The 27,046-nt window shown below is 35.3% G+C and overlaps 1 protein-coding gene across 1 annotated transcript; it reads right to left on the bottom strand.

Annotated features, from left to right (window-relative positions):
- Positions 1-4,895: 4,895 nt before the first annotated feature.
- On the bottom strand, positions 4,896-20,510 carry adgre5a (adhesion G protein-coupled receptor E5a). The gene is made up of 19 exons (XM_081385474.1): positions 20,199-20,510; positions 13,880-13,957; positions 13,442-13,585; positions 13,212-13,358; positions 12,945-13,091; positions 12,714-12,836; positions 12,315-12,358; positions 12,098-12,217; positions 10,927-11,080; positions 10,719-10,835; positions 10,432-10,619; positions 10,185-10,349; positions 9,221-9,415; positions 8,907-9,124; positions 8,736-8,802; positions 8,011-8,102; positions 7,522-7,690; positions 7,181-7,276; positions 4,896-6,764 (listed from the first exon to the last, which is right to left on the bottom strand). The coding sequence occupies exons 1-19, from the start codon at positions 20,224-20,226 to the stop codon at positions 6,723-6,725; spliced, it is 2,334 nt and encodes a 777-aa protein (XP_081241600.1). The 5' UTR covers positions 20,227-20,510; the 3' UTR covers positions 4,896-6,722.
- Between the last annotated feature and the right edge of the window lie 6,536 nt (positions 20,511-27,046).

Raw genomic sequence — 27,046 nt, 5'->3', positions numbered from 1 at the left:
CTGCGCACGCGCTAACGAGAATCGCGAGATTCAATGAAATGAAAACTTCTTAGTAAGATTTGAATGTTGATGTTGAATGAACTTAGTATCATGCATGAACACTTCCAATCAAAATATCTTTTTTACAGTGAAGCTACTTCAGACCAACCCATTTTAGATTTGCGTCAGGCGCAAGAGTCATTTATCCTGTCGGTATAATAGCAATAGTGTGTCACGGTTGGTAGATACGCTGTCTCCTTGTCTTGTGTGTTTGTGTGTGTGTTAATTGTCTCGTTATGCTGATTGTTTCATATGGGCGTTACCGCTGATTATCTGTGATCAGTGGCAGCTGTATGTCATCTTACCAGCCTATTTAATGCCCTGTCTTTCGTCTCATGTTTGTCAGATCGTTGTTTGAATATCCTGTCTTTGTGCCTGTTCCTGTTCCCTCGTGTTCCCTCGTGTTTCCTGTGTACTGGACTCTGGATTACTTCACCTCTGATCTCACCGTGGATTCACCATCACCTTCACGCTGCACTGGGGATTGCCTGTCTCAGTCCCTGCGTCACGCTCTCCTGCTGTTGTGTTCCTGATCGTCGGCTTCTTCCTGAGAGAGAGACTGCCTACAGCGCTGGAGATATTATTGCATCGATCTGTCTTTACCATTGAGTATTGGTTATCCAATAAATACATCTTTACACTTGCATTTGCTTCCATCCAGTTTATCGTTACACAGTGCCCAAGACCCGTCCACAAAGTTACTTGCGTTTCGCGCTTGATACTTGCGTTTCAGATCATTAAAATAGGGCCCCAGCCCCCAGGTTTCAATGGCACAGTCTATTTCTGTTGCCTCAAAATAGCAACGCGCCAACAATGCGCCAGAACACACCCCGTTTTCAGACCAGCACACCCATGGGCGCACAAATGGGTGCAAATGCATTTGCTATTTAAACAACGTGGCAGGACGTGAAAATGATAACTGCGTCGGACTGAAACTAAGAAAAATTAAATAAGTAAATTAAATAAAGTAAAAGAATAAAAAAAAAAAAATGTTAATGTTCCTTTTTTTATATCATTCGAATTGGTGAAAATTATGTATCGTTTCCAGTTACAGGTGCACAAGGTAAACCCTTAATGTATTTTAAGAAGGGATCTGAGGTCTTGTAAAAGGATTTAAGTGAACCAGAGAGTGAGCATCCTAACTTTCCAAACACAATACAGTTGAAAATGTCCTGTATCCACCAATCATGTGTTGGAGGGGAAACATGCTTCCACTTAAGAAGGATAGCCCATCTGGCCAAGATTGTAGTAAAAGCAATGACTTTACAAACTTTGGCCGCCAAATCAGGCCTAGGGGAGACCCCAAATAGGGTTATAAATGGGTCAGGGTCAATATTAGTGTTGAGAGCTTTTGTAAGCGTCTCAAATACATTGGACCAAAAGGTTACCAGCTGTGGGCATATGTCCAAAACATATGTAGATGGTTGGCAGGAGAATGTTTGCAATGGTTGCAGGCAACACTCTTGTCTGAGAATTTTTTTGCCAATTGAGCATTGGTTAAGTGAGCTCTAAATAGTATTTTACATTCTATTAAGCCATGCCTGGGGGTGATATGGGGTGAGGAGGTAGAGAGAGTGCTCAGCTTTAAATTCCTGGGCCTCCATGTCAGTGAGGACCTCAAGTGAACCATTAACACTGCTGCCCTGGTTAAAAAAGCCCAACAGAGACTTCACTTCCTGAGAACTTTGAGGAAGGCCCATCAGGCAGAGAGCCAGACTGCTGAAGACTTTCTACCATTGCACGGAAGAAAGCATATTAACATATTGCATTACAGTCTGGTATGGAAATTGTTCAACGGCTGAAAGAGCTGCACTGCAGAGGGTCATAAAAACCTCACCAAAGATCATCAGACTTTCACTGCACCCTCTTGAGGACATGTACAGGCTTCACTATTGCAGCAGACAGGGATTCATTAAGGACAGTACTCATCCCTTTCATGATCTGTTTGCACTACTGCCATCTGGAAGACGCAACAGAGCGCTAAAGACTCCAGATTCCGAAACAGCTCAAATTTCGTTGTATACCGGTACAAACTAAAAAGAACTAAAAACTAAAACTGACACATTTGGAAGAGGAGTGTACCCGGTTCAAGATGTTATGCCATAGATTCTCTGTAATAGTAACTCCAAAGTGTTGCTCCCAGGTATCTTTAAGCGTGTCAGTAGGGACTGAATTAATAGAACTTATTAAATTCTAAATGATTGAGATTAAATGCCTGTGGCTGATATTTAAAGCGAGAAAGTTATCAATTTGTGTTTCAGGTGGATGATTAGGAAAGTGAGGAAACTTCTCCTGCATAAAGTGTCTGATTGAAAGAACTGAAATAAGTGATGACTCGGTAGGTTATACTTTTTAGATACGAAGGAGAAAGAGACAAACACTCCGTCCTCGTAGAGGTCACTAATCTTGAGAAGGCCATTAGATGACCAAAGGCGAAATGCAGGATTTAAGATGGGGAAAAAAAGTAATTGTTGAGGATGGGCATGTGAGTAGAGCCTCCATTTAAACCATGGTGTTGCATAAACGGGACCCAAATTTTAAGGGAGCTAGTAGAGTAGAGAGTAGAGAGTGCTTTTCACTGATGAAGTTTCCGTATGCAACCAGGGAGGACAATTGTCAGAATAGATATCCCTGTTCCAAAAGAGAAGCTTATTGATGTTACAGGCCCAGTAATGCTGCTAAAAGATGGGAAGTGCAAGGCCTCCCTTAGCTTTAGGAAGTTGTAGAATTAATGTAAGATTGATGAAATTGATATATTTCTATGTAATATATGTTCTCCGACATCGTTGTTTTACCTTTTATTTTGTATTTTTTTTGTAAAGGCCGTTTGTACTTAGTCTCTGGACGTTCGCTTTGTAAACACTAGGTCGATATTCCGCCTATGTCACGCGTGACCTTTCAACGTGATTATGTAATGTGTGGCGAATCACAGCTAGTGCAACATTTGTGGTTAAAAAGTATAGAAATGTTTCTTTTTTTTTAAATGACCGATGGTTTGGCTAGATAAGACCCTTATTCCTCGGCTGGGATCGTCTAAAGCCCTTTGAAACTGCACTGAAACTGCAATTTGGACCTTCAACAATCAACACGTTGATAACCGCTGAAGTCCACTGAAGTTTGCATTTGTCACTCCTGATAGCAGTCTGCAATATAAGGTAATGGTTTTTGTTCAGCATGCAAAATGCTCCAGCCACTTTCAAGCGCTTGATGCAGAGAGTTCTGTCAAGAGTGACAAATTAAGAGTCATATTTAGATGATCCGGTGATGGAGTCGGATAAGCTGGGAAAATCATGTAAGTAGTTTGGACACGGTGTTCAGCCATTTTGCTGACGCTTCCTTGACTTTTAAACCTTTCAAAGCGTCAGTTTGCAAAGGCAGTTATCACACTTAACAGGTAAACAGGTAGGTCATGAAGCCTGTGAATGCTAATGTGAGCGTGATTCTTGATTTTCCTGAGAGTGCTCGAGAGCTTTGAAGATTTTTGGGAATGGCAGGATACTATCAGGTGTTTTGTTATAACTTAGCAACGGTAAGACCTCTTCAGTAGTTAGAAATTCGAAGTTTGAATGGAATGTAAGGTTTGAGCATGTTTTCGCTGCCATGAAAGATTTATTTTTGCAATGTGCCTCTGTCTGCATCTTATTTTATACAACATTTTTAGTTGAGTGTGGATGTGAGAACTGTATGCCTTGGGTAATTGGGGATGGGGACAATAAACACATTTTTTTTTTAATTATTAGGCTAAATTATTTTCTGTCCTCCACATAGTTTTTTTTGTTTCGTCTGGGAAAGAGGACGTCTCTTACTCTTATATTCAACTGCAGCAAGCCCACTGATCTGACACTTAACACCAAATTGAGCAAAAACACGAACAATATTAACATCCACTCACACATAGGCTTATCGCTGTGTTAGTTGTAGTGGGAGACTTACTATCCAACAAGCTACAGTATTAAACAAGCTACCAAACAAGCTAGGTAATAAGATAATCGCTAACATAGCGGACTCATGGGAAAATGCATCTTTTTTTTTTTGTTATGACTAATTTATTAATGACTCAGCATCATCTGTATTAATGAGGAAAGAATCACTTTATCCGATGTTTAAAGTGATTAAAATAGCCTTGACAGCCTAGTCCACAACTACTGAACTTTGTTCTCTTCCACCGGACTTGTGTATGTAGATGAGGTAAAGGGGGAAAGAAGGTAGAAAAGCACTGTGAGGCAAGGGTGGGGGACTCAAAATGTTTCTGAACTCAAAACTCCTTTTTTTTTATTTTGTTTTTGTGTATTTGTGTGTTTTCAGTGGTCTCATGTTAATGTGATGAAGTGTTTCTTGGCAGAAAGAGAACCAAACCTCTATGCTTTGACATGTTTTTGTTCCTGTTGGGAACATAAGGAGAGGGAGCCAGTTTGTTTGTATTCTGGTTTTCTCTTGTTTATGAGTAGAGGGAGAAAGAGACAAGAGTTATATTAGTATCCTCGGTTTCTTTTATTAGGTAAGTTAAAGGACTCCTGGGTTAGTTATGTAAGATTTGTTTGTTGTTCTGGCCATGCTCTCCCTGAAGTTATTTTTCTGTATTCATTATAATAAATATTATTGTTATTTATTATTCTTATGACAGTTATTATCATTTGTGACTAATTAAAAGTTACTTTAGTTGTGTTGTTGATGATCATCCTGTTTCTCTCTGGTTATTTTATCTTGCAATTTTTTCTTTTGGCATTTGCTCCCAACCGCAGCTATGTAACAATACTGGTAGACAGATAAGACAAAGTGCAGAAAAGTAAGATTCAAGTGCAAAATGTAACACTCAACATCTCCATAACTAAACCTTCACAACAAATATCATGAGCCAATTATAAGAATAATTTATTAAGCACAAGCAGACAAAAGAAATAATACATACATATAATAAAATAAAAAATACTTTGGAAATTGTTTTATTCTACTGTTTAAATGTTTGGGGTCAGATACATTTATTCAGAAAGGACACATTAAACTGATCAAAAGTGACAGTAAAGACATGTATAATGTTACAAAAGATTCTATTTCAAATACATGCTGTTCTTTTGAATGTTGTTTTCACCAAATAATCCCGAAAACAAAAATATTAAGCAACAAATTTAAAAAAATTATAATACTAATTAAAAAAAATACTTGAGCAGCAAATCAGTATATAAGAATGATTTCTGAATGATCATGTCCACTTTGCCATCACGGGAATAAATTACATTTTAAAATATATTCCAATAGAATACAGTTATTTAAAATTGTGAAACTATTTCACTATTTTACAGTTTTCATTGTATTTTTTTAAAATAAATTCAGCTTTGGCGAAAAATAAATAAACCGACCCCAAACTTTTGAATGGTAACATACAACATGTTGAATGTTCTTGCTTTAACTTAAATAAATAGAAGATAAATTCTGGTAAAAGTGCTTTTTGAGAGCTTAAAAGAGAAAGTGCAAAAGAAATAATCAGAGACAACATAATGATGACAATCTTTAAAGGCATTATTTAAAAAAAATGACCCTAAGGGAAAGAAAAGTTTCCTTAAATGAAGAATCACACAAAAACATTATCATTTCCATAGAAAGCAGATATAGAAATATTTGGCACTTCAACTTACAAATGAATGATAAAGTCGATGGTCTGTTGACAATAGGGGTATGCGATATGACCAAAGTCTTATCATGACATTAATAATTTCTTTTCACAATAACTATATATATCACAATATAGCTTGCTTTAAATGAAGTTTTTATGATATAAAACATGAGTTATTATAAAATTATTTTTATTATAAAATGTTATTATAAAATGTAATTGAAATTTCATAAATCTCATCAACAATTAAAAAAATAAATCACACAATCACATAAAAAAACTCATTCTAGCCTAACTAACATAAGTAAAACAAACAAACAAACAAACAAACAAACAAACAAACAAAAAACCTCAAGCTCACTGAAGACAAGTAAACAGTCAATGATAAAATAGCAACAAAGAAAAAGGACAAAAAAAAAACTACTATAGAACAAAGACAAATGAAACAAACACCTTTAAATAGAAAACTTTAAACACTAGAAATGAAAAACTACAATAGAACAAAGCAGGTTTATTAGGCTGCTGTCACTTTAAGAGCGAACAGACTGATCTAATATTCTGATAACTTAAGTCATAAATGACTGTGTTTACGAGGATACTCGCAAAGACGGGCATTTTGACATATAAGTGTATGTATTTGACTGTTCAAGCTCAGTAATGCGCTAAAAGGCGCTAAGTTCAGAACTCATGTGCTGTATGAGCAGCGGCTTTATGTGTACGCGTTTCGTGTGTGCTCAAAAACAGTCTCTCAGACAGCGCGCGCATATAGCGAATTATATTGAAATCACTTGTTTTGTTTTAATGCTTAAAAACGCATGCAGACGATAAGCTTTGCAGACTACACAGAACGGCAATGTCATGTGAACATTAAGCGCGATAGAGACAGTAGTCCAAAATCTCTAGTGGTTGACAAACTTCTACCAGTTAATTGTGTCTACCGGTATATCGCCCACCAATAGTTGACTTAGCATATCATGTGACGTGAGATCCATAGAAAATAGATGTAGAGCAATAATTTGGCACTTCAACTTGCAAATGAATAATAAAGTCGATGATCTGTTGACATGGCCTCTTAAATATGGGATTCACCAGTGTGCTGAGCACTCCTGGAGGCCTGTAAAAGAGTGCAGAAAATCAGATATGTTGTCAAGCTCAAGCTCATTTACATTCACAATCACAACTAGTTATTACAGGAAAACGCACAGCTCAGAATGATTAAAATGCTCCAGTGATCATCGCCTCCCTTGAGAAGCTAATGTTATCTGAACGAGCAATTAGCATGTGATCTCTTGTGTCCTTGAAATTTATGTGATGAGGACACTTCAACTCATGCCCTGATACATGAGGATGTCAAAGCAACAAGTAAACACTTTTAATCAAAATGGTAATGTGCACACGTTAGTACTGCTGTGGCATTTGCAAACTCCACAATGTGACATAAATCCAACAACGGATATGCAGCTCAACCTCTAACTGTGTTTCCGCGTAGCAAGAGCTAAACGGTCCCAAACTGAGAGTGAGTGCGATTACCTGCGATTTGCTTGTTTGGTTTGAGCCGAACTCTGAATATTTCCTCTTCTGTGGTGCACAGATACATGACAGGAATTTAGCATACTCTTCTCTCACCTGTGGGGAAATTAAAAAGACATTTATCACATATCAAATCACAGATGGCTGTGATAGAACTAAATTGCAATTCATTCTAATGTTAATTTTTATGTTCAATTCATCATTCATTATCCTGTGTCAGAGTTTATTGTTTATTATTACCTGTCTCAGGCTTTATATTTATTGACAAAGCCATGATTGATCTATCTTTCCATATTTGTTGCTAATCTGTGTATCTCTGTTAGTGGAGAAACAGGACTCACTTGTTTTGAGAGCCAGCAATGCATGATGAACATTAGCACCCCCTGGAGGCTGCTTAGTATAGTGAAGATGTATGACATTGCCAGAGTGTCCTTATTAAACTGAAAACAGCCAAACACCCACATGATGCCGAGGACACACAGCTGAGCAATCGCAGTGACCGTAAATGCCCTGTAGGTGGAGATAAAATGTGAAAGTTCACTAAAAGCATATTTATTAATGCATATTAGACTGTTTTCTGAAGGATCATGTGACACTGAAGACTGGAGTAATGATGCTGAAAATTCAGCTTTGCATCACAGGAGTAAATTACATTTTATAATATATTCACATAGAAAACATTTATTTTAAATTATAATAATATTTCACAATATTTTTATTGTATTTTTGACCAAATAAATGCCTTGATGAGCATAAGATACTTTAAAAAAAAATTTTATTCCAAGCTTTTGACCGGCAGTGCACATACAGGGTTTAAAAACATCTCTTACTTGATTTTGCGTAGATTGTTTAAGTCTGGGTTGAGGGAGGAAAACTTTTCTGCCAGCTTCCATATTGTTATGAGGAAGAAGAATACATTGACCTGAAACAAACAGGAAAAACTGTGCTTAAACAATTGATTTCATCCTTTCAATTTCTTTCACAGTCAATTTTGACTGCTGGTATGTGGCACTTTTCAGTAATAACATAAACTTGGATGTCCTATTACTTTATAAAACATTTGAAGTGCAAATCCCATGGTTTTTTTTTTTTGTTAGAACTACATAGGTTACATACTAGGTACTCGATACAGTATATTTGATCAACAATACATATATAAGAAGTTTACATGCACTGAGAAAATTGATATATCTAAATGAACTGGTTTTAAGTCGACTATATTATTTAATATAACTAAATCAACTTAAAAACATTAAGTTATAACAATAAGCACTTTTTAAGCTTGAAGTAGATTACAGGTTACCATATTTTACAGTGTGTCGGCTGTGTCCCAAATTTTGCGCATAAAATTGATTGTTTCCCATTGCAAAAAATGGCATTGTGGAAAGCCATTTACCTATTTAATTATTTATATTCTTTTTATGTCTATTAATCTTTATTTTCAAATAAATTCAATAAAATGTCATTGTGACTCTCATTGTCACTCAGTCCTGTCATTGCCTTTCAGATCCTGTTTTCTAATCTATTTGTGGAAAGTGCAACAGTAGCTACTTACAATAATTATGGCACAAACTGGCCCGTAAAAGCTCCAGATGAAGCCATCTTCAACGTTGAGCCAACAGCTAAAGACAAGGGAAAACATCTTAATAACATCTTAATAGCATCTTAATAACATATAAAAAATACAATAAAAATTCTGATTAGACGTCAGTTGTCTAAAACTCACTATCTATCAGTGCCATATCCACTTGAATGCGCTGAGGCTGAAATTGCAACGATAACAGCAGGAACTCCATAACCAGCGGCAATCATATAGAAGGGTCTCAGCGTTGTGTTGAAGACCAGCACCACCATGCGGAAGAGCTGCACTCCTTCCAGACACATCCAGCAGAACGAAGCCAGGAAGAAATAGTGCAGAACACCCGCAACAACAGCGCAGCCCACCTGAACCACAGCATGAGGACAGGAAGAGAACACACAGCATGTTTATGATCAGAACTGTGAACTCGTGCAAAGCCACATACCACGAAGATTACGTACCTCATTCTCAGTGCGGGCAATGCCCACGAGGAACACGAAGTAGGCGATGAAGAGGCTGATGCAGAGGTGCAGGTGGATGGTGTTGCGTGTGCTCTGGATAGATCGCACCAAGTAAAATGTGGCAATGCAGATGAGGAGGCAGACCAGAGACAGTGGCAGTCCCACCCATGTGATCAGACTCAGCTCGTATACATCCTGGTTGAGACAGTAAAACAGATTTCACCTTACGATCAATGTGTGATAGCTTTTTTCACTAGAGAATAAAATAAATAAATAAATAAATAAAAAAGGTAATTGTGACTTTTTATCTAACAATTCTGACTTTTTTTCTGAGTTTACATCTCACAATTCTAAGGAGCCCCTAAAGGGACATGGTGAAGGAAAAAATATGAGATGGGAGTTTATGAGTTTTGTGTTTCTTGACATAAGATGACAAAAAGCCTTGACATATAATTTTACCTTCCATCCTTCCATATTTTTCCCCTCATTTCTTCGTACAATTCTGATTTTGTCCTTTCTCAGTTTACATCTCAGAAAATTATGAGTTTATATTGTGCAATTACTTCAGAATTAAGAAAAGTCCGAATTCCAAAATATTTTGCAAGAAAAAAAGTCAAAATTGTGAGGTAAAAAGTTACCTTTTTAATATTTTTCTATCCTTCAGTATATGACCTATGACCCTTACCCATAATTCTATAATAATTCCGAAATAACTGTCTTTTTACACTTTTTTTTTAAAAAGTCACTTTTCTCAACACTTCAAATCTGTCGGAGCCTTAGATCTGATGCTTCTGTTATAGATTGTTGGCCTACAAGATAGTATCACACTTCTTAAATAGTATTTATCTTTTAACAAAATCTTTAGTGCATGCTATAGATAATGGTGGTGACATTTTGGCTGAGAAGTTTCACTTCTGTGATGAGCTCAAGGTGTGATATTTTAACAATAGTTAAGGGTACAAACCCCAATATCATAGAGAGCCATCAGCACAGCAAAGCTGCTGAGATGATTACAGGAGCAGACAGTCTGGACATCACTGGAGCTCACTGTAGTGCAGCCTTCCTTTGACCACGTGCCGCCTTTCAGGTCAGGATCCCAAAACACACAGGTATGACTCTTATTTGAGCCCTGGAGAGAAATATGCATTAACAATACATCACATTGGTGGAACACATTGTATGTGGTACATTAAGAGCAAACTTTTCCATACCTCCAAGTGAGAAAACGTGAGAGTTACTGATTTCATCAGATTGGCAGTCTCTGTGTTACTGACAGTGGCGGTTAATACTTTTGAATTGATCTTGAACTTCTGCTTTTTCTGTCTCTCTAAATGTTTAAAATAGTGGTCGAGTGTTGTTCCCAGATCTTTGTAGCTGAGGAGAGCTGCAGTCGTAAAGCCTGGTTGATGCACAAAGACAGTTAAAAATGTGTGTGTAAAAACGTATGGTCATATACAGTGCATTACATTACTCTGTAAATGTGATTAAGAATATATACCGAGGTATGTATTTCCTGTTGCTGTGTCCCAGTGGGATGCAAACTGTGTACTGTTGGTGGATATACTGAAATCACCCTCAGGTGGAGAACTGCCTCTTTTTACCAACAGCTCCACCTCTGAAGGACAAAAACCACATTAATAATGTAAGAACAGACTGAAGTTGTGTGCTACTGAAGTGTAATATTTCAGTTTAGACCTGTTTCTTACCAGTTTCAGTGGCTGATCTCTTAGTCTGGCCTTCTGACAGCAGAGGTCCTATCAGTTTTAGCATGCTTTCCACAATATTAAACAGTGCTGACACTTCATGGTTATTTCCTTGGAAGCCACCCTTAAGCAGAGCATCTAAAGCACTCAAAAAAGCCTGTATGGGTAAAACGGGACAGATTTGTGTATCAAGATGATGTGTATAAGCACTTATAATATTTGAGCTGAGCTGTTTTAATCAGAGATACTTTATTTAATGTATGCAAGGCTCTTAGCAAACATTTAAAAGAGTACTCATTATGGAAATAATATGCTTTAAAAGATTATACTTCAGTGTGAACTAAAGTTTATGCTAGAAATTTAGAGTGCTATTTTGACCCATTTAAGTAAGACTTTAGTCCATCTTTAAACGCAATTTCATCATTACTTCTGTTGTCTTTGAAATATTGTTAAAATATACTGACAAGTATTTGTGAAAAAACTAAAATATACTTTAATTAATGATGTCAAATAGATTAATAGCGATTAATCGCATCTTACATAAAAGTTTGTTTACATATGTGTGTATATGATTAAATTTACATATATCATATATATGTATGTGTGTGTGTGCGCGTCTGTGTATACATATATATATACAGTATATATGTGTATATATACAGTATGTATGTGTATAAATATGGGTATACAGTATACACACACATATATACTGAAAATTCAAATACTTTGCATGTGCACATCAAAATAAGTGTAATTTTTTTAAGCGAATTATGCAAAAGATTATTAAAACAATACTAAATGTAAATGATTTATAGTGTAATTTGAAGTTATTTATTTATTTAAAGTTTTTTTTTACTTATTTATTATAAGTTAAAAGAAGTTAAAAGTATTTTTTTAGAAGTTATTTATTTTACTTTGAAATTTTACTTTGAAGTAAAATTGTAACTTTTTAATTATTACAAAGTGCACCTTTCAAAAATGCACTTAAGAGTTAAGAAACAGTCATGCAATTGGATTTGCTTTAAGTACACACTTAAGTGGCTTTTTATTTCATTAATATTATATTGATCTACTTTTAAGATTTGAAGTACACTACAAGTGCACATTCATTACAATTAATCACACTTCTTTTCCACAAGGGTATACATAAGTATTGTATTTTACAAGGTGTCACCTCCAGAAGTCTTTCTCCGTCCACTTGTGTAAAACGTTCCTTCCTGACAGACTCATTCTCACTCAGTCCCAAACAGCTGTTGGTCATCAGAGAGACAAGTTCTTTTAGCTTTGGAGATGCCTACACAGACAACACAGAGAAAAAGAGAGATCAGCATTAGTTGATAACGAATGACTGTAATATTCTGTATCAGTTATCTAATCAAGTTGTGCTGTACCTGTGATGCTTTGCTCTCGCTTATAAATGTGTTACACTTAAGCGCTGAAAAAAATTGATATAACTATTAAAAGCATTGCAGAAGAAACAGTGCAGCTGTGATCACAACTGATATCCAGACCAACAGCACAGATTTAGTGTGTTTACATAACAAAAAGTCAAAAATATTATTTAATATCACTGAATCAACCCAATACACACCAACAAATCTAGTTAAATTAGGGTTAAATCAGGAAGAAAAACAGTGTCAATTTTACAAATTTTACAACTTACATGTTAGACACAATATTTCCAATTAGTTTGTCTATTTTGCATCAATTGTGTGCTATGAATGTTTGGAAAGCATGACATTTAAGAGATATTTCGTAACCAAAAGGATCAGATCTTAGAGAACACTAACCTGTGCATTTCATTTGTTTGTGACCATAGTTGGTGAATCCTGACTTGCACACACATTCATGGCCGTCTTTGCTGTTTCTGCAGGTTCCTCCTCCACAGATAGATTGATCAAGGTCACATACACCTTTAACAACATGAAAACAACATGTTGGAGAAGGATCTTACATTTCTCAAAAATAATCTGAAGTTTCAATGTGTCAAAACTTGGACTTTACAGTTTTAAAGGACCTACTCATGCAGGGTTCATCTGGATTAGTGAAGTTAGTTCCTCCTGACTTCAGTCTGAAGCCCTCAGCACAGGTGCAGTAAAATGCACCAGGGGTGTTATGACATGTTGCATTTATTCCACAAAAACTGTGACTGTAGCATTCATTTCTGTCTGTAATTTAGGGACAGACAATAAACAACAACATGTTACTTGAAAACTCTCACATTAGACCAAAAGCAGTGTTGCACAATAGATGGCCAGACAATGTCTATAGCTCTAATAGTTTCTTACCGATACACTGAACTCCTTGTCCTGCAATAAATGTCTCTTTCCTGGAAATGTAACCATCTTCACATGTGCATGAATAACCTCCTACAGAATTACTACAATTTGCATTAGGACCACAAACAGCACTTCCATCCGCACATTCATTGATGTCTGAAATGAGAAGAACAGAGATTCAGATGTTGTTTCTGCTGCACAGAGGTCATATGAGATGCATCATATCAAGCTCTCTTTACCTTGGCATTTCATTTCATTCGTTTGTGTGAAATTGTGAGTTGGTGTGAACCCTTCTTTACAACGACAGTAGTAACTTCCATGTGTATTGTTGCATATTGCATTTTCTCCACAAATGTCTGGTGTAGTCTCACACTCATTTTCATCTATAGTGATGACAGAAAATGTATGAATAATCACAGCACTTTTTCTTTATTTTTGGTTACAGTTTATTAAAGAGTACAGATTCAGTACATAAATGTGTCCTATCTGCAATATAATTTGTATAATTTAATAATTTAAATTAATATAAAACTATATCAACAAAACTTGATCATCATTTTTTTGTGGGGCCAGTATAAATGTACACGTTCAATCCAAGTAAAATCCTGTTGAGCCCTGATATTGATTAAAACTCTTGGAAAAGAGTTTATATCACATGTTAGTCTTTTTATCCATACCTGCACACTTTCCCCTTGACGTTACAAATCCAGGGTCACAGGTCATCACGGTGTTCTCTGTCAGTGCCAATAGAAGACCTGTAAACACAAATATAAAGTGTATTTTACTTCATGTTTAGTGTCTTTGGTGTGTAGCTTGATGCACATACAGAGTGTCCAAATGTCTGAGACCACATTGAAAATCTTGGTGCCATTGAGCATTTAACAGTCACGCATATCAAACTAAGCCATGTTTTTGCCTATCTAATCTTATAGATGAGTCATGCTGCTAAAATCGGCCTTAATCTATCACCCATAATGGCTAAATTGTTATTGACTCCCTTACGAAAAAGAAGTTTATTCAAGTGTGCTATACTTCTTTTAAACTAAAAATAAGAAATAAGAACTTTCAGTATACTTTTTATGTACTTCTCAGAAATATTCTTTATGTACTTCTCAGAAATATACTTCAAATTCCACTTAAGTACACTGTTAACCCTTGCTGTAAAATTCTGACAATATTATACCATTTTCCATTAAAACAGTAATATACCGTAGAAAATAAAAGTAGCCTACAGGAATATACTGTGAATTAACAGTGCTCAAAGTCGACACTCAGAGGCTGTTTTCCCAATCACACCCTATACCCTGATCCACTATTCCCTACATTAGTTCACTAATATAGTCCACTTGAATGAAAAGAAGTGAGTGAACTGAGACACTGATGAACACCTGATAATCAGAATCACTGAAGGACAGAGAATCAAGAACAGAAAAAAGAGAAACACAAAAACTACAACTGACTTCCAGCTACACTGAGTGTGAAAACAGTTTACAAACCAGTTTATGATTATTTCTTTCATACATGTACAAAAGTTCTTGTTGAGAATTAACAGAGATTTAGTTATTAATAAAATTTGTTGTCACCATGATGGAGATCAGTATTTGCTTTAGTTGGTCTCTTGTCCCTGAACTTCTTACCTTTCATCTCTCTCTGACTGCTGTAACGATGAGTTTATAAAACACATTTGTTATGGCAAGAAAAAGTCAAGAGGAAGATGATCAGGTGTTTTTGGATTTTGTAATGATGTCACAATCATCCTGGACATGTTTGATTCTCTGATCTTTTCTGTATATAATAATTAAAATTATAGTTATCTCATATTAAGCATATATCTGTGAATTTACAAAATGAAATCAATATTTCTGTAATCAGGTCTTCTGAAGAATATTGTAATCATATAGTGCATTCAATTTTATTTTACTCCTGCTTGACTCAGACACACACAGATATCAACAATCAGCATATGAATCTCAACAATGGTGAAAAGTTTCATGTCGCAATGCATGCTGGGTTCCAGGATAATATAAAACTCCCAGCATGCACTGCTGCATGAATAATAATAATAATAATAAAAAAATAAATATTGCCACCATTGTTGAGATTAATGTGCTAAATTGTGATATCTCTGTGTTTCTAAAACACAGTGTAGTTCTGTTTCTCTGGTTATGCATCATGTGTTAAAAAAAAAAAGAATCATTGTTTCTTATTGCTGCGTTTTCACAGTGGTGGTAATGTAACACTTTTGATTGAGGATTAAACTCTGAATAAGTGAGAATGAATTCCTTAGTGAATGAACAGGCAATATGATGATTTTGTCATCATAATCATTATAACTGCAGTCATTCATAAACTGTGTGCACAAGTGTGACTTGCAAAAACAGCTCAAGCAACAAAAGAAAAAATAATGTTTTAGCATCAGCATCCCAACTAAAGCAAGCACTGATCTCTATAACGGTAACTTCAAACCAAACATTGTCAATTAAACATCTCAATAACAACTTCTGTATGACAGAAATAAAGTCATACTGGTTAATAATAAGTGTAATAATGTGTAATGGCTGGAAGTCAGTCGTAGTTATTGTGTTCCTCTATTTTCTGTTCTTGTGTTTCTCTTTTCTTCAGTGATTCTGCTTACAATCACTTACATATTCCCTTAATTATCTCACTGCATCGCTACTTTTTACTCGTAGTGTGGATTTCCCTGAGGGGTTGAAAGGGTTAACTGTGTAAGATAAAAAAGACACACCCACAAAATGTATTTTAACAGTAATAAACTGTAAGTTATAAAACAGGTTTATACTGGCAACACTGTTGCCAGTAGTTTACTGTAAAATTATTTTTTTTGGGTCACCATTGTGCTGAAGAGTAGAGCCTGAGCTTCAGTCCAGGAGAAGATCTACAAACATTGATGATACGCTGCATGTTGCTTTATTTAACAGGTGGTGACTGTGTAGTTGCTGGTCCAGTGGAAATCTTTTTATGTACAATAGTTTTTTAGTGGTCTCAAATGAAAGAAGTTCACAGTAATACTTTGCTCACATTATTAATGCATTATAAATTTTAGTTAATACATTTAAATGACAGATGGTCAATTTAAGGAAGTCGGTTTCTGCAAGTGTAATTAGTTAACTATAATTTAGTGCATTTTTACAGAAACAAACTAGATTACAGTAAAGAACTGTACAATTAACAGTATTTTACTGGCAACAGTGTTGCCAGTATTTTACTGTAAAAAAACCCGGTAAGGTCTAACAGTGTATACTTGACTTATACTGACAGAAAAGTAATTAAATTTGGCCTATACTTGTTGATCATGATATACTTAAAAGTATAATTAAGTAAGTATTCTTGGCTTGTACTTGTGTTTACTATTTATATTGAGTAGCTTATTAAATACTTTTTTATTTAAACATAATATTACACACTGTCTTACAAACTAACATGTTCCAGTTTATATAGTAACAAGCCTTTGGGTGGAATAGCTTAAAGAGTAAATAAAATAAGCATGGAACTGAACCTGATCTTGTACACAGCGATAATAATAATAATAAGTTTACTCAAGTGTTCTATTAGTATACTTCTTTTCAATTAAAAATAAGAAAGCATACTTCCAGTCTACTTTTTATATACTTCTCAAAAATATACTTTATGTACTTCTCAGAAATATACTTAAATCCACTTAAGTGTACTTGACTTATACTGAGAGAAAAGTCCAAGAATATTTGGCCTATACTACTCAATCTTTTGATCGAGATATACTTAAAAGTTTAATTATTCAAAGTATACTTGGCTTGTTTTTGTGTTAACTCTTTTGATTGAGTAGCCTATTAAATATACTTTTTTTACATATAGTTTTTCATATACAGTCTTATGAAGCTTACATTGTTTGAAAATATTGATTAAAATATTGATATAAAACAGATACGTTTCTGATTATGCGTATCTGAATTGCACATAGGAATTTACTCTAATACTACTTTACTCTTTCCCCACCATTGACTGAATTTTCCAGATATCCATGTTTTCACTATTATACGGTAAGGGGGTGCTATATGACACATCTTCTAGTACAGAATCTCCGGATCAAAACACCGGAGAAGAAGAAGCTGAAACAAGTGATAGAAGATTGCTCAATCAAATGTAAAATAAAGTGATCATCAAACATTAAACAGCTTGTAAATCAAAACTGCTTAATGTTTCCAAATGAAATGAAGCGTAACCCATGAAGAGAAAACGACTGTGAAGCTTTGGGGGTGTTGGACTCAATCTGCTCCATCTGTGTTTTGATCACGTTTCTGAATCTGATCAAGGCGTAGTCTTTGACAAAAATGTGATTATCTGATCTTTTTTTGTTTAAAATGTTGCTTTTATTTATGAAACTTACCAATATTAAAGTGTTAATAAAAAATGATACTTGAAGCTAATAAAATGTTTTTAAAATTAAAGTACAGTTAAAGGTATTTTTCAAGTATAAAAAAAATAACATCTGAACATAGTAGTATAGGCCAAATGCAAGCTCAAAAATTATATATAAACAGTAAACTATAAGTATAATGTTTAATTCACTTAAAGAAAACTTGTAATATAAAACTACTAAACTAGCAGTTTATTGAGAGTACACTAAAAGAAAACTTGCAAGTATACTTGCAGAATAAAACTACTAAACTAGTAGTTTACTGACAGTACACTAAAAGAGCAAAAATAATATATAAATGGTAAACTATAAGGATGATGTTAAGTTCACTTAAAGAAAACTTTAAATATAAAACTACTAAACTACTGTATTTACTACACTGTAAAAAATTATCGTAATTTTAATGGTAAAATACTGTAAAAATGCTGCAGTGAAACACTGTTAATTGGTTAACAGAAAGTTTCCGTACTATATATGGTAAATAACTGTGATAGATAATGGTACATTTAATGTAAAATACCGTTAAATTTACAGTTTTTGAAAGTGAAAAAGAACAACTCATTGTATGATTTACAGTGAAAAAACGTAAATTGACATTCACACAATTCCCTGTGTGACACTTCACATCTGATGTATTTTTGTTGAAATAACTATGTTTCTTCATAGTTTTCTTCGTTTTTTCTAATCAGTTATGTACATTAGGGTTTTATGTTACATTTAATGTTGTTAAATTAATGTTTATTGCATTTTTAAAATTTCATGTGTGTTACCGTGATGGTGTTTAATGTTTGTGTGACACTGTGCAGCTTCTATATATTAATATCAACTTTCTTGTGGAAGAGTTGCTTGTGATGAGCTTTGATTGATCATGTGACTCTCATCACTATACTGTGATTGGTGGTTATCAGTGTATTACAATGGTACAAAACAGATATTAATACTTCAATAGGATGGTAAATTCACATTATATCAGATAATAAAATACAGTTTATTACTGTAAATTTTAAACAAAATGATAAAATGAAATGAGAAAATCATAAAATTAACTTTAAGTAAACTTCTTTTTCGTTAGGGCTGGAAAAACAGTCTGAGAAGACAAAGTTGGAAGAAGTATAAAAAAAGATTAATTCTATTCATCTAATGCTATTTCCACTCATTGTTCATGATAGTTGCATTAGGATGATGGCGATTTAGGAAGTATGAGTGCTCTGGGTGAGGCGCCGTGCAATACTGTAACTAACAGATTTAACTTAAACAACCAGCACTCAGACCGACACACTGTCACATGCTCTGACCACAGGCAGGGTCACCCAGAAGACTCTTAAAAAGTAGTGTAAGACTTTTTACAACCCACAGTGGTAACTCCACCATAACCTAGGGTGTGGTCTTGCTCATTATTGTGTAAGCATCAGACAAACAATTGTTTTATGATTTTGTTCTTATTCTTTTCAGCCTAACAGAAAGTTTAATGTAACACCCTCCCTCCTCATGGTTTTTCTTTGTTTTTATTCCGCCGTCCCATCATCCTGGGCCTCTCAGCTGTGAGGACAGATTAAAACACCTTGGATTTCCTGTCCTGATTCGGTTTCCGCCAATATTTTTCCATTGTCAAAATCAAAGCCACGCAACACCAAGCTTTGAAGGGATAGTTCACCCAAACATGACTATTCTTTTCTATGGAACACAAGGAAGATATTTTGAGAAACGTCTCTGAGGGCTTTTTTTTGTCCAAATGGAAGTCATTGGTTATGAAAACAGTTTGATTACCAACATTCTTCAAAATATATTATTTTGCGTTCAACAGAAAAAAAAATCATAGGTTTTGTATGTGACAACAGGTAAATGAGATCTCTCTTAGAAGAAAAGGTTCTATATAGAACCTTAAAGGATTCTGTCGGACGCTTCATTTAACCTTTTATGGGTTCAATCAGGGGGTAATTTTCTGGGTTTAGTTTTTTTAAATGACATTTTATGAATTAATCAGCTAGTAAACAAACCAAAAAAAAATTAATAAAAATATAACCTGTTAAACATGAAAGTAGTATGCAAACATTCAAGACATTTCTCCGTATATTGAATCTACTATTTCTATTTATTTACTATTTCAGTGTCTTTGAAGGTTCATGACAGTGTTTGCATGATATATAGAAGTCCTTGTTTCACAACAATCTCTTACCCAAAATCATGTACTAATAACCAGACCTACTTCTGATACTTCTTTATTTCACTTCACAGTTGTTTTCCAAACACTTGAATGTCTTTAAGACTATGAGAACCGGAGCAGAACCCTCTGCTTCTTCTCTATTCATCAATCACATTCATCTGGTGCTTTCCAGATAACTAGAGCTCACGGACCCTGATTCACACAGAAACTACCCCATTGTGACATCAGTTTTTCCTATCTGTGGCAGTTTCCTCTCATGGCCATTTGCTGTTTCTCTATTTTTAAAACAGCAGCAATTACGCAGTTGTTGGCAGGGCAACGTTTGAGTTAGCAAAACCACACAGTGGCTCCATACAAACATCTGTCTCTACATTGATCTGTGGAAACTTCAATCCTAAAAAGAAAAAGTGTGACTCACCCAGACTCAGCAGATACATGTTCCTCATGGTCAAAGAGTGAAAGAGACTTACAAATGAAAAAATAAACGAAAACAGCTTATGATTTGATCCTGATCAATTCCATGCAAGAAAATTCTTGAGACTCTTCAAAGGTCGTCTTTCTTCAGGCTCCTCACCAACTATCTTCTGTTTCTATGCAGGGCTAGACTCTTCACTTTTCTCTCACTATCTAGAAAAAAAACATAAGTTGTGAGGCTTTTTTAATTGAATGCCTCCTTTTCTTATTCTTGCTTCCCATAAGAGGTCTTGTGTCTTTCTCACTCACTCTAAATGTTGAAAAAGCCTGAAGTGCCTGTTAGAGTTTTGTGAGTGCAGTCCAGCCCCCTGCCCTTGCTGACACTGAGAGGGAGGGAGGCGGGGGAAACGTTGCCAGCTAATATAACAATAAAATTAAAATAGGCTTCATGGTGTCAGTTTGGTGTTGTTTGGTCATAATACTTACGTTTAATTGGTTATTTAATTTTATTTCTCGTGATAAAAAGTGTTTACCAGCTTTTTAATTCATACAATTTAATAAAATAAAAAAATGAATTAAAACAAAATTAATTCATTAAAACTAAATACATAAAATAATCCCATGATGTGAACCCCTATATGAAGCGCCTGATAGAAACCTTTAAGGTTATATATATATATATATAAATAAAAAATGGGCTCAATAAATGTGGCTTATTTATATTTTTGAAACATTTAATATAAATTTGTTACAGTGCAATCATACATTTAAGTACTGAGTAAAATTATTTAACATGTACTTACATGTACTAAAGTGTTAATTATTTATTTATAAATAAATACTTAGAAACCCCTGAATTATCCCGGAAACTATATGCTGTTTAACACTGATGATGCATGTGTGCATTTGTACGTGTTACTTCCTGTTTCCAGGTTGCTACGAAGAGCGTTCTGCAATGAAGGTGTCAGATAAAAGAGCGTTCTGCTTTCAGTGTTGATGTTTCATCACCCATGCAGTTTCTAATGCATAAATGTTTTTGGTATTGTTTTGGGTTAACAATACTCTTATGTTCCTCCCTAAAAAAGCTTTAACCAAAATAACCTTTAGCCTGTATTCATATCAGAGGTTCCTATGGGAATGTTTGTGTGACAGATTTAAAGTCACATTGCACTGACATTGTCCAAAGTTAAACAATGTCTTCTGGTTGTATTCCTTTGGGCTAGATTAATGAATTGGACAAGTCAACAAGTAATGTCCCAGACCCTTTTGTGTAGTGTTGGTGTTGCTGTGATGTGGTGATTGATTCTTTGATATCGCAGCTTTACAGGAACTGTGGAACAAAATAGCTTTCTTTTTACATCATATTTCAAAATCGATGTTTACCTCATTATGATACTTCAATTGTAACATTCTAGCATTGCATATATTCCTCATGAAGACAATCCCATATATATAACACACTCTGGTGAACTATGAATTATAGGACTGATAAACAAACCCCCTTGTTGTCTACTACTCCATCTACTCTGGGGATCTTTTCTTAAGCTGGTTCAGGCCAAAGTCCCTTTGACGCAAGTCATTTCACTCGGCGGCCATCTTTGAAACGCCTCTTGGGCAGCTATTTCAGCATAGACTGTATAAGAAATGGACACAGCAACCCCATAGATTTCAATAGAGAAAAGTGAAGTCAGTTAGAAGCACTCACTTCCAGATGGCTGAGCGTACTGCGCAGACTCAAACTGAGCTTGACGACGTAGATGTGACGTGAGCAACCTGACAGTTGTAAGTCTGTAAGTTCTTTCTTTCTTTCTGGCAATTACAAATAAACTTATGCAAAATAGCAGCCATTTATATACTTATTTCTGGTTACAATGTAGTCTATTACTTGTGGTGAACACTATTAAAAAAATCATACTGTATGTAAAACTGTGGGAACCTTTTCTGCTATCTAGCAAAGAATATGGATGGGCGATATGACCAAAATCTCAATTTTTCACAATTCTCAATATCAGTTTTGATTCCACAGAATAAACTGAATTTCAAACTCTTTTGAGGTTTTTTTTGTTGTTGTTGTTGCAGGTAGTCCAAAGTTTTTTAAGTAATTTTATGTTTATTTTATGTAAGTTTCTTAAAATTAGAAAGTGTATCTAAAATTTAGAATTAGAATTAATTTAGATTCATTTGACACTATTTACCCCTTTTTTATTATAATTTTTTTATGTACAATAAAACTAAAAGCTGAAGATTTTTGTGGTGTATCATTCATCAGTGTTTGTTTTTCCACTCCAACTTTCCAATAATTCCTGCCCACTAAAAGCTGCACGGATAAATTTGCTTGCCCCACAAATAGGCCTATCTATGTAAACGATTTAGAAAAAGTTCCATCAATTCACACTTTATATCATCACTATGATATATAGTGTCATATCACATAGCCCTAACCTGCAGTAATGACACAATGACACAGTTGATAAAAATCAACAACCGGTCAAGACTGATTGGCTAACGCTATTTTCCCACCTGTCTGTGCTCTTTTATTCTTTCATGTTAACTGAAGTGAATAATGCACTATTTTAACTTTAATCAACAAGTAGAATTGATCATGACATTCTCACCTTATTCAAAAGAAAATCGCTTATCCAATGCTGAGCTAGTGAATGTCTAAACTAGTTGATGCACAAATCAATATCCTGATAAAGAGGTTGACTGGCAAAAAGTATTTTATGTATTTTGAAAATACAAAAATACTCATCTTAAATGTATTTAAATATAAATTAAATTAGATTTTTTCCAAAGGCTTTAAAATACGAAATAGTATTTTAAATACATTGTATCTGAAATACTGCCCATCCCTGTCCACGTCCCCCCGATTGCCTGCGAGCTTCTCCTCCTGTCTATATGGTAATTTCTCCACTGTGCAACAAAGAGTTGCGTGGTTTATGACGCAATCGTTAGCCTATTTTTACAAAAACTGCTTCTACGGGGCCATAAGATACAAGGTAACGGAGCCTTTTATACATTGTCGTGTTTCTTTAGAAATAAACAATGGATAAACAGAGTCTTTAAACGCCTCAGATGTAAAGTTATTCGCTGTCAAAGTGACGACCAAAATGAATGGGAGTCAATGGAATGCTAACAGCAGGTGATGGCTTGCTAACCAATGGCGGCCCCCAGGGAAGGTACGCTTTCCGGGTGCTGGATTACCCCCTTGTATTTCAGTCATGCAAGTGCAGCTCCTATCTCTTTGAATGGGGAAACATTCACATTCCTCAAAGCTGTTCTGTTTGGATGGTTTGGGTAATATCACGATCTGTTGCATTATATGTCAGTTTCAAGGACTTTTATTTTGCAATCATCATTTCCTGCATTTCCTTTCTATTTTCCCCCATTATTATGGCTTCTCATTGTCTTATTGATTATACACACCTATTCCTTATTTGTTCATTAGTTCCAGTGTATATCTGTTATGTTGCTATTTTAGATCTGCTTCGACTCGCCGCATCTTCATCCTCATCCTCAACCAGCTGTGTCAGAGTGTCTATGTAGAACATTCCAAATCAGTCACCTGTGTGCTTTCATTTTATTAGGATGATGGATAGAAAAGACATGTTGTTTGAAATATGTTTGATAAATTAACTTTCTCATTCGGCCTACAGAACTCAATCCAACACGTGTAGAGTGATAAACCACTTTTTTCACGGCTGATTATCTGTTTCCAGCCTGTGGTTAGTTACCCTGAAGACACTTTTTACGCCCATAGAAGTGTGAAATGGATCATGTTGTGTGCAGTAGGTTAAATATATTAAGAAAATATACAACATAATATTTTACAAATTAACCTACAGTATGTTACTCAATTCTCATACTAGAGCACAGTTAACAGGAAACATACTCAGAACTTTTGCTAACATCCTGGCAAGGTCACCATCATTCCAGTAATCTTAATAGTATAACCATTCAAAGTATTCTAGTCTTCAATAATGTTCTAAAAATGTTAGCAAAAAAACATTTATACATTTTTCATGGAAATTTTTTCTGAAATCTTTTAGTTTGTCAGACATTTTTTTTAAACGTTACTATTTGTTTCAGAATGTTCAGAGAGCATTCAAAATTATCCCATAATATTTGCAAAATGATAAAATGGAATGTCCTGGACACTAGTGCTGAATGCCAGTCAAAATAGTGCAGCATGCACACTCAAAACTCACCATGAAAATAATGTAAAGTGTCTTGAATGAGAACGCCTGGAATAACCACTTGATAAATTTGAGGTTTACACACTGTACAACAAAGTACTCCACCCTTCGACACCAGTGTTGGGGAAAGTTACTTTTAAAAGTAATGCCTCACAATATTAGCCTGACAAGCCAGACCCACATCAAGATGTTGGGTCTGAGAACACACCATTGGCAGGGCTCAATCCGAGGGGTGGGATAAACTGATGTCTTTCAAATTCCCTCTGCACGCAATAGGATAGTGCTACAACTAACCACCAGCGGAGCTAGTTGATAGATTCAACTTTTGCCGTATCCAGTCGGCAAATCTCTGAACACTTTTTTAAGAATGACTTAAGTGCCGTTCTTTGTTCTTTTCTCAAAGAAAAGCTTAACTCCGAGGCTTCCAGAGTCGCGGCCAAAGCCAAAGTCTTCTTTGTTTTCTGCCGTCATTATGTTAAGCCCTCCCACCGACTCTATACACGATGTGATTGGCCTGACTACAGTTTGTTTTTTCCAGCTCGCAAGCCAACGGAGAGTTACTAGACAACCCTAGCTGCAAATTACATTGGCTGCTGCTAGGGTTCATCTAGATTTCTAGGCTATTACAATATTGCTTTACTCCCTAAAAGAATAAATAACTAATTGTGTTTATTTACTTTTAATGGAAAGTAATGCATTATGTAACTTTTGTGTTAACGTTTCTCACCTGGGCTGGACTTGTTTATTTTTTTTATTTTCAGATATTTTGTTGTAAATGTACTAATGCATTACTTTAATAGTTCCTTTAAAAAAGTAATCTGATTACGGGACTCACATTGCTTGTAATGCTTTACACCCAACAATGTTCAACACTAAATGTGGAAGCTTCCACCAAAGTTTCTCAAAAAGATTAGGTCTCTTTTGATTTTCATCCCAACTATAGATCTGTGAGAGCAGAGGACCTGTTTTCTAATAGCATGCAATGTCTTTTCCATAATCAGTACAAGTAGATTCATCAGTAGTGTGTCGATTTCACATTGGGTCAGACAAATTTGTGACTCCACCTTATGCTGGCACCTTATGATTTTGGGCTGTCGCCGACGAAAGATGACCAATCATGGTGATTTCTGTGGTCGTATCTCCTAAATGGTGGTCCTACGCCATACATTAAGAGAAGTTCTAAGAAGGCCATTGTTACTGTTGACTATCGATTTGACTAATAGTTGGCACTAACAGAAACAGCCATCAGAGAGATGAAAGGTAGGCTAAGTCATCAGTTTAAATAGATACTGTCTCTGTGAGAGGTTTCTGTGCTGTAGATTAATCCAAAGACTATGTATATATATATATATATATATATATATATATATATATATATATATATCCAAAGACTATGTATATATATATATATATATATATATATATATATATATATATACAGTACTGTGCAGATGAAAGGTAGGCTAAGTCATCAGTTTAAATAGATACTGTCTCTGTGAGAGGTTTCTGTGCTGTAGATTAATCCAAAGACTATGTATATATATATATATATATATATATATACATTACTGTGCAAAAGTCTTAGGCATGTTAATACCCCCAACATCACTACAGGACTTCACCAAGGACTATCACTGTCCTCTAGTATATCTTGTGCTTTGAGTTTGTCTACCTGACTGTGAATTTCTGCCTTGAGAAGTCCTGTACACTCACTGGGAAATGGGAGTGTCATCTATGGTCCTGATTTTGTGGGAAACCAAGCTGGTTCCACCGTTGTCCTGAGCATGCAGAATGAAAACATCAGAGAGAGAGGTTAGTAAATATGTCAGTCTATTTTGCTGTGTAACATATGTTAGAGAGATCTGGCGCAGTACAAATTACTTGGGTATTGACACTCAACTGGAACCAAAAACATTTCACATTATTCAGAATTTTATCAATTACTACCACAAAACCAGCCTGATCACTCTCAGAAATGGGATGGAAAGTGCCTAGGTGCAGGGAAATGGCATCTGCAGAGGAATTGACCACCTTCAGATAAATTGAACCCTTATCTGCTTTCATCACAGGCCATGCAAATCCTACCTTTGAGTCTTCATGATAGTGGGGCTCGGTGCAGCCATTTGGCAGCAAACCTCTGTGGTGTAAAGCAAATTTCAGAGAGATTACAGCCTCTGACAGAGAAGGAACAACCGTAGTGGTCGAAACTGTAACACCCACAAGTTTAAGGGTATGTTGGTCAACAAAGGATATGGAGTCCTCACCTAGTTCAAAAGACATGTTCTGCAATTTAATCACAACTTTCTGCATAGACAAAAAGTCCCAACCAAGTACAACAGCTTTTGGGCAATTTCGGATCACTTGAAATGAATGTGAAACTATGCTTTTCCAGAGTGACATTAGCTGTCAAAGTACCCACTGAATCTAAAGTGTCACCAGAAATAGAAGTCAGATATGAACTATTTCACTAAGGGTCTTTGACATAAAGTGGCAGTAGACATTCTGAAACCTTCACTTATAAGAGAAACATCAGTACCAGTATCAACAAAAGCATGAACTACTGCATCTTCGATTACAAATTACACCTTTTTTTAAAATCATGACCAATGGGCCTGGTGTCAGTAGCAGTTAGCAACTAGCCGTCATTGTCAACTAC

Source organism: Scardinius erythrophthalmus (assembly GCF_964197995.2).
Source record: "Scardinius erythrophthalmus genome assembly, chromosome: 1".
NCBI lineage: Eukaryota > Metazoa > Chordata > Actinopteri > Cypriniformes > Leuciscidae > Scardinius > Scardinius erythrophthalmus.
The sequence above is the reverse complement of the archived record's forward strand: the minus strand, read 5'-3'. Positions and strand labels throughout refer to the sequence as shown.

What these genes read in the sequence shown, in the direction of transcription:
- adgre5a (XM_081385474.1), bottom strand. Translation starts at nt 20,226, where the DNA reads ATGAGGAACATGTATCTGCTGAGTCTGG. An exon ending in GCGAGAGCAAAGCATCACAG is followed by an intron (nt 12,218 to 12,314) that starts GTACAGCACAAC and finishes TTGTCTGTGTAG; the next exon opens with GCATCTCCAAAGCTAAAAGA. An exon ending in GGATATGGCACTGATAGATA is followed by an intron (nt 8,803 to 8,906) that starts GTGAGTTTTAGA and finishes CCTTGTCTTTAG; the next exon opens with CTGTTGGCTCAACGTTGAAG.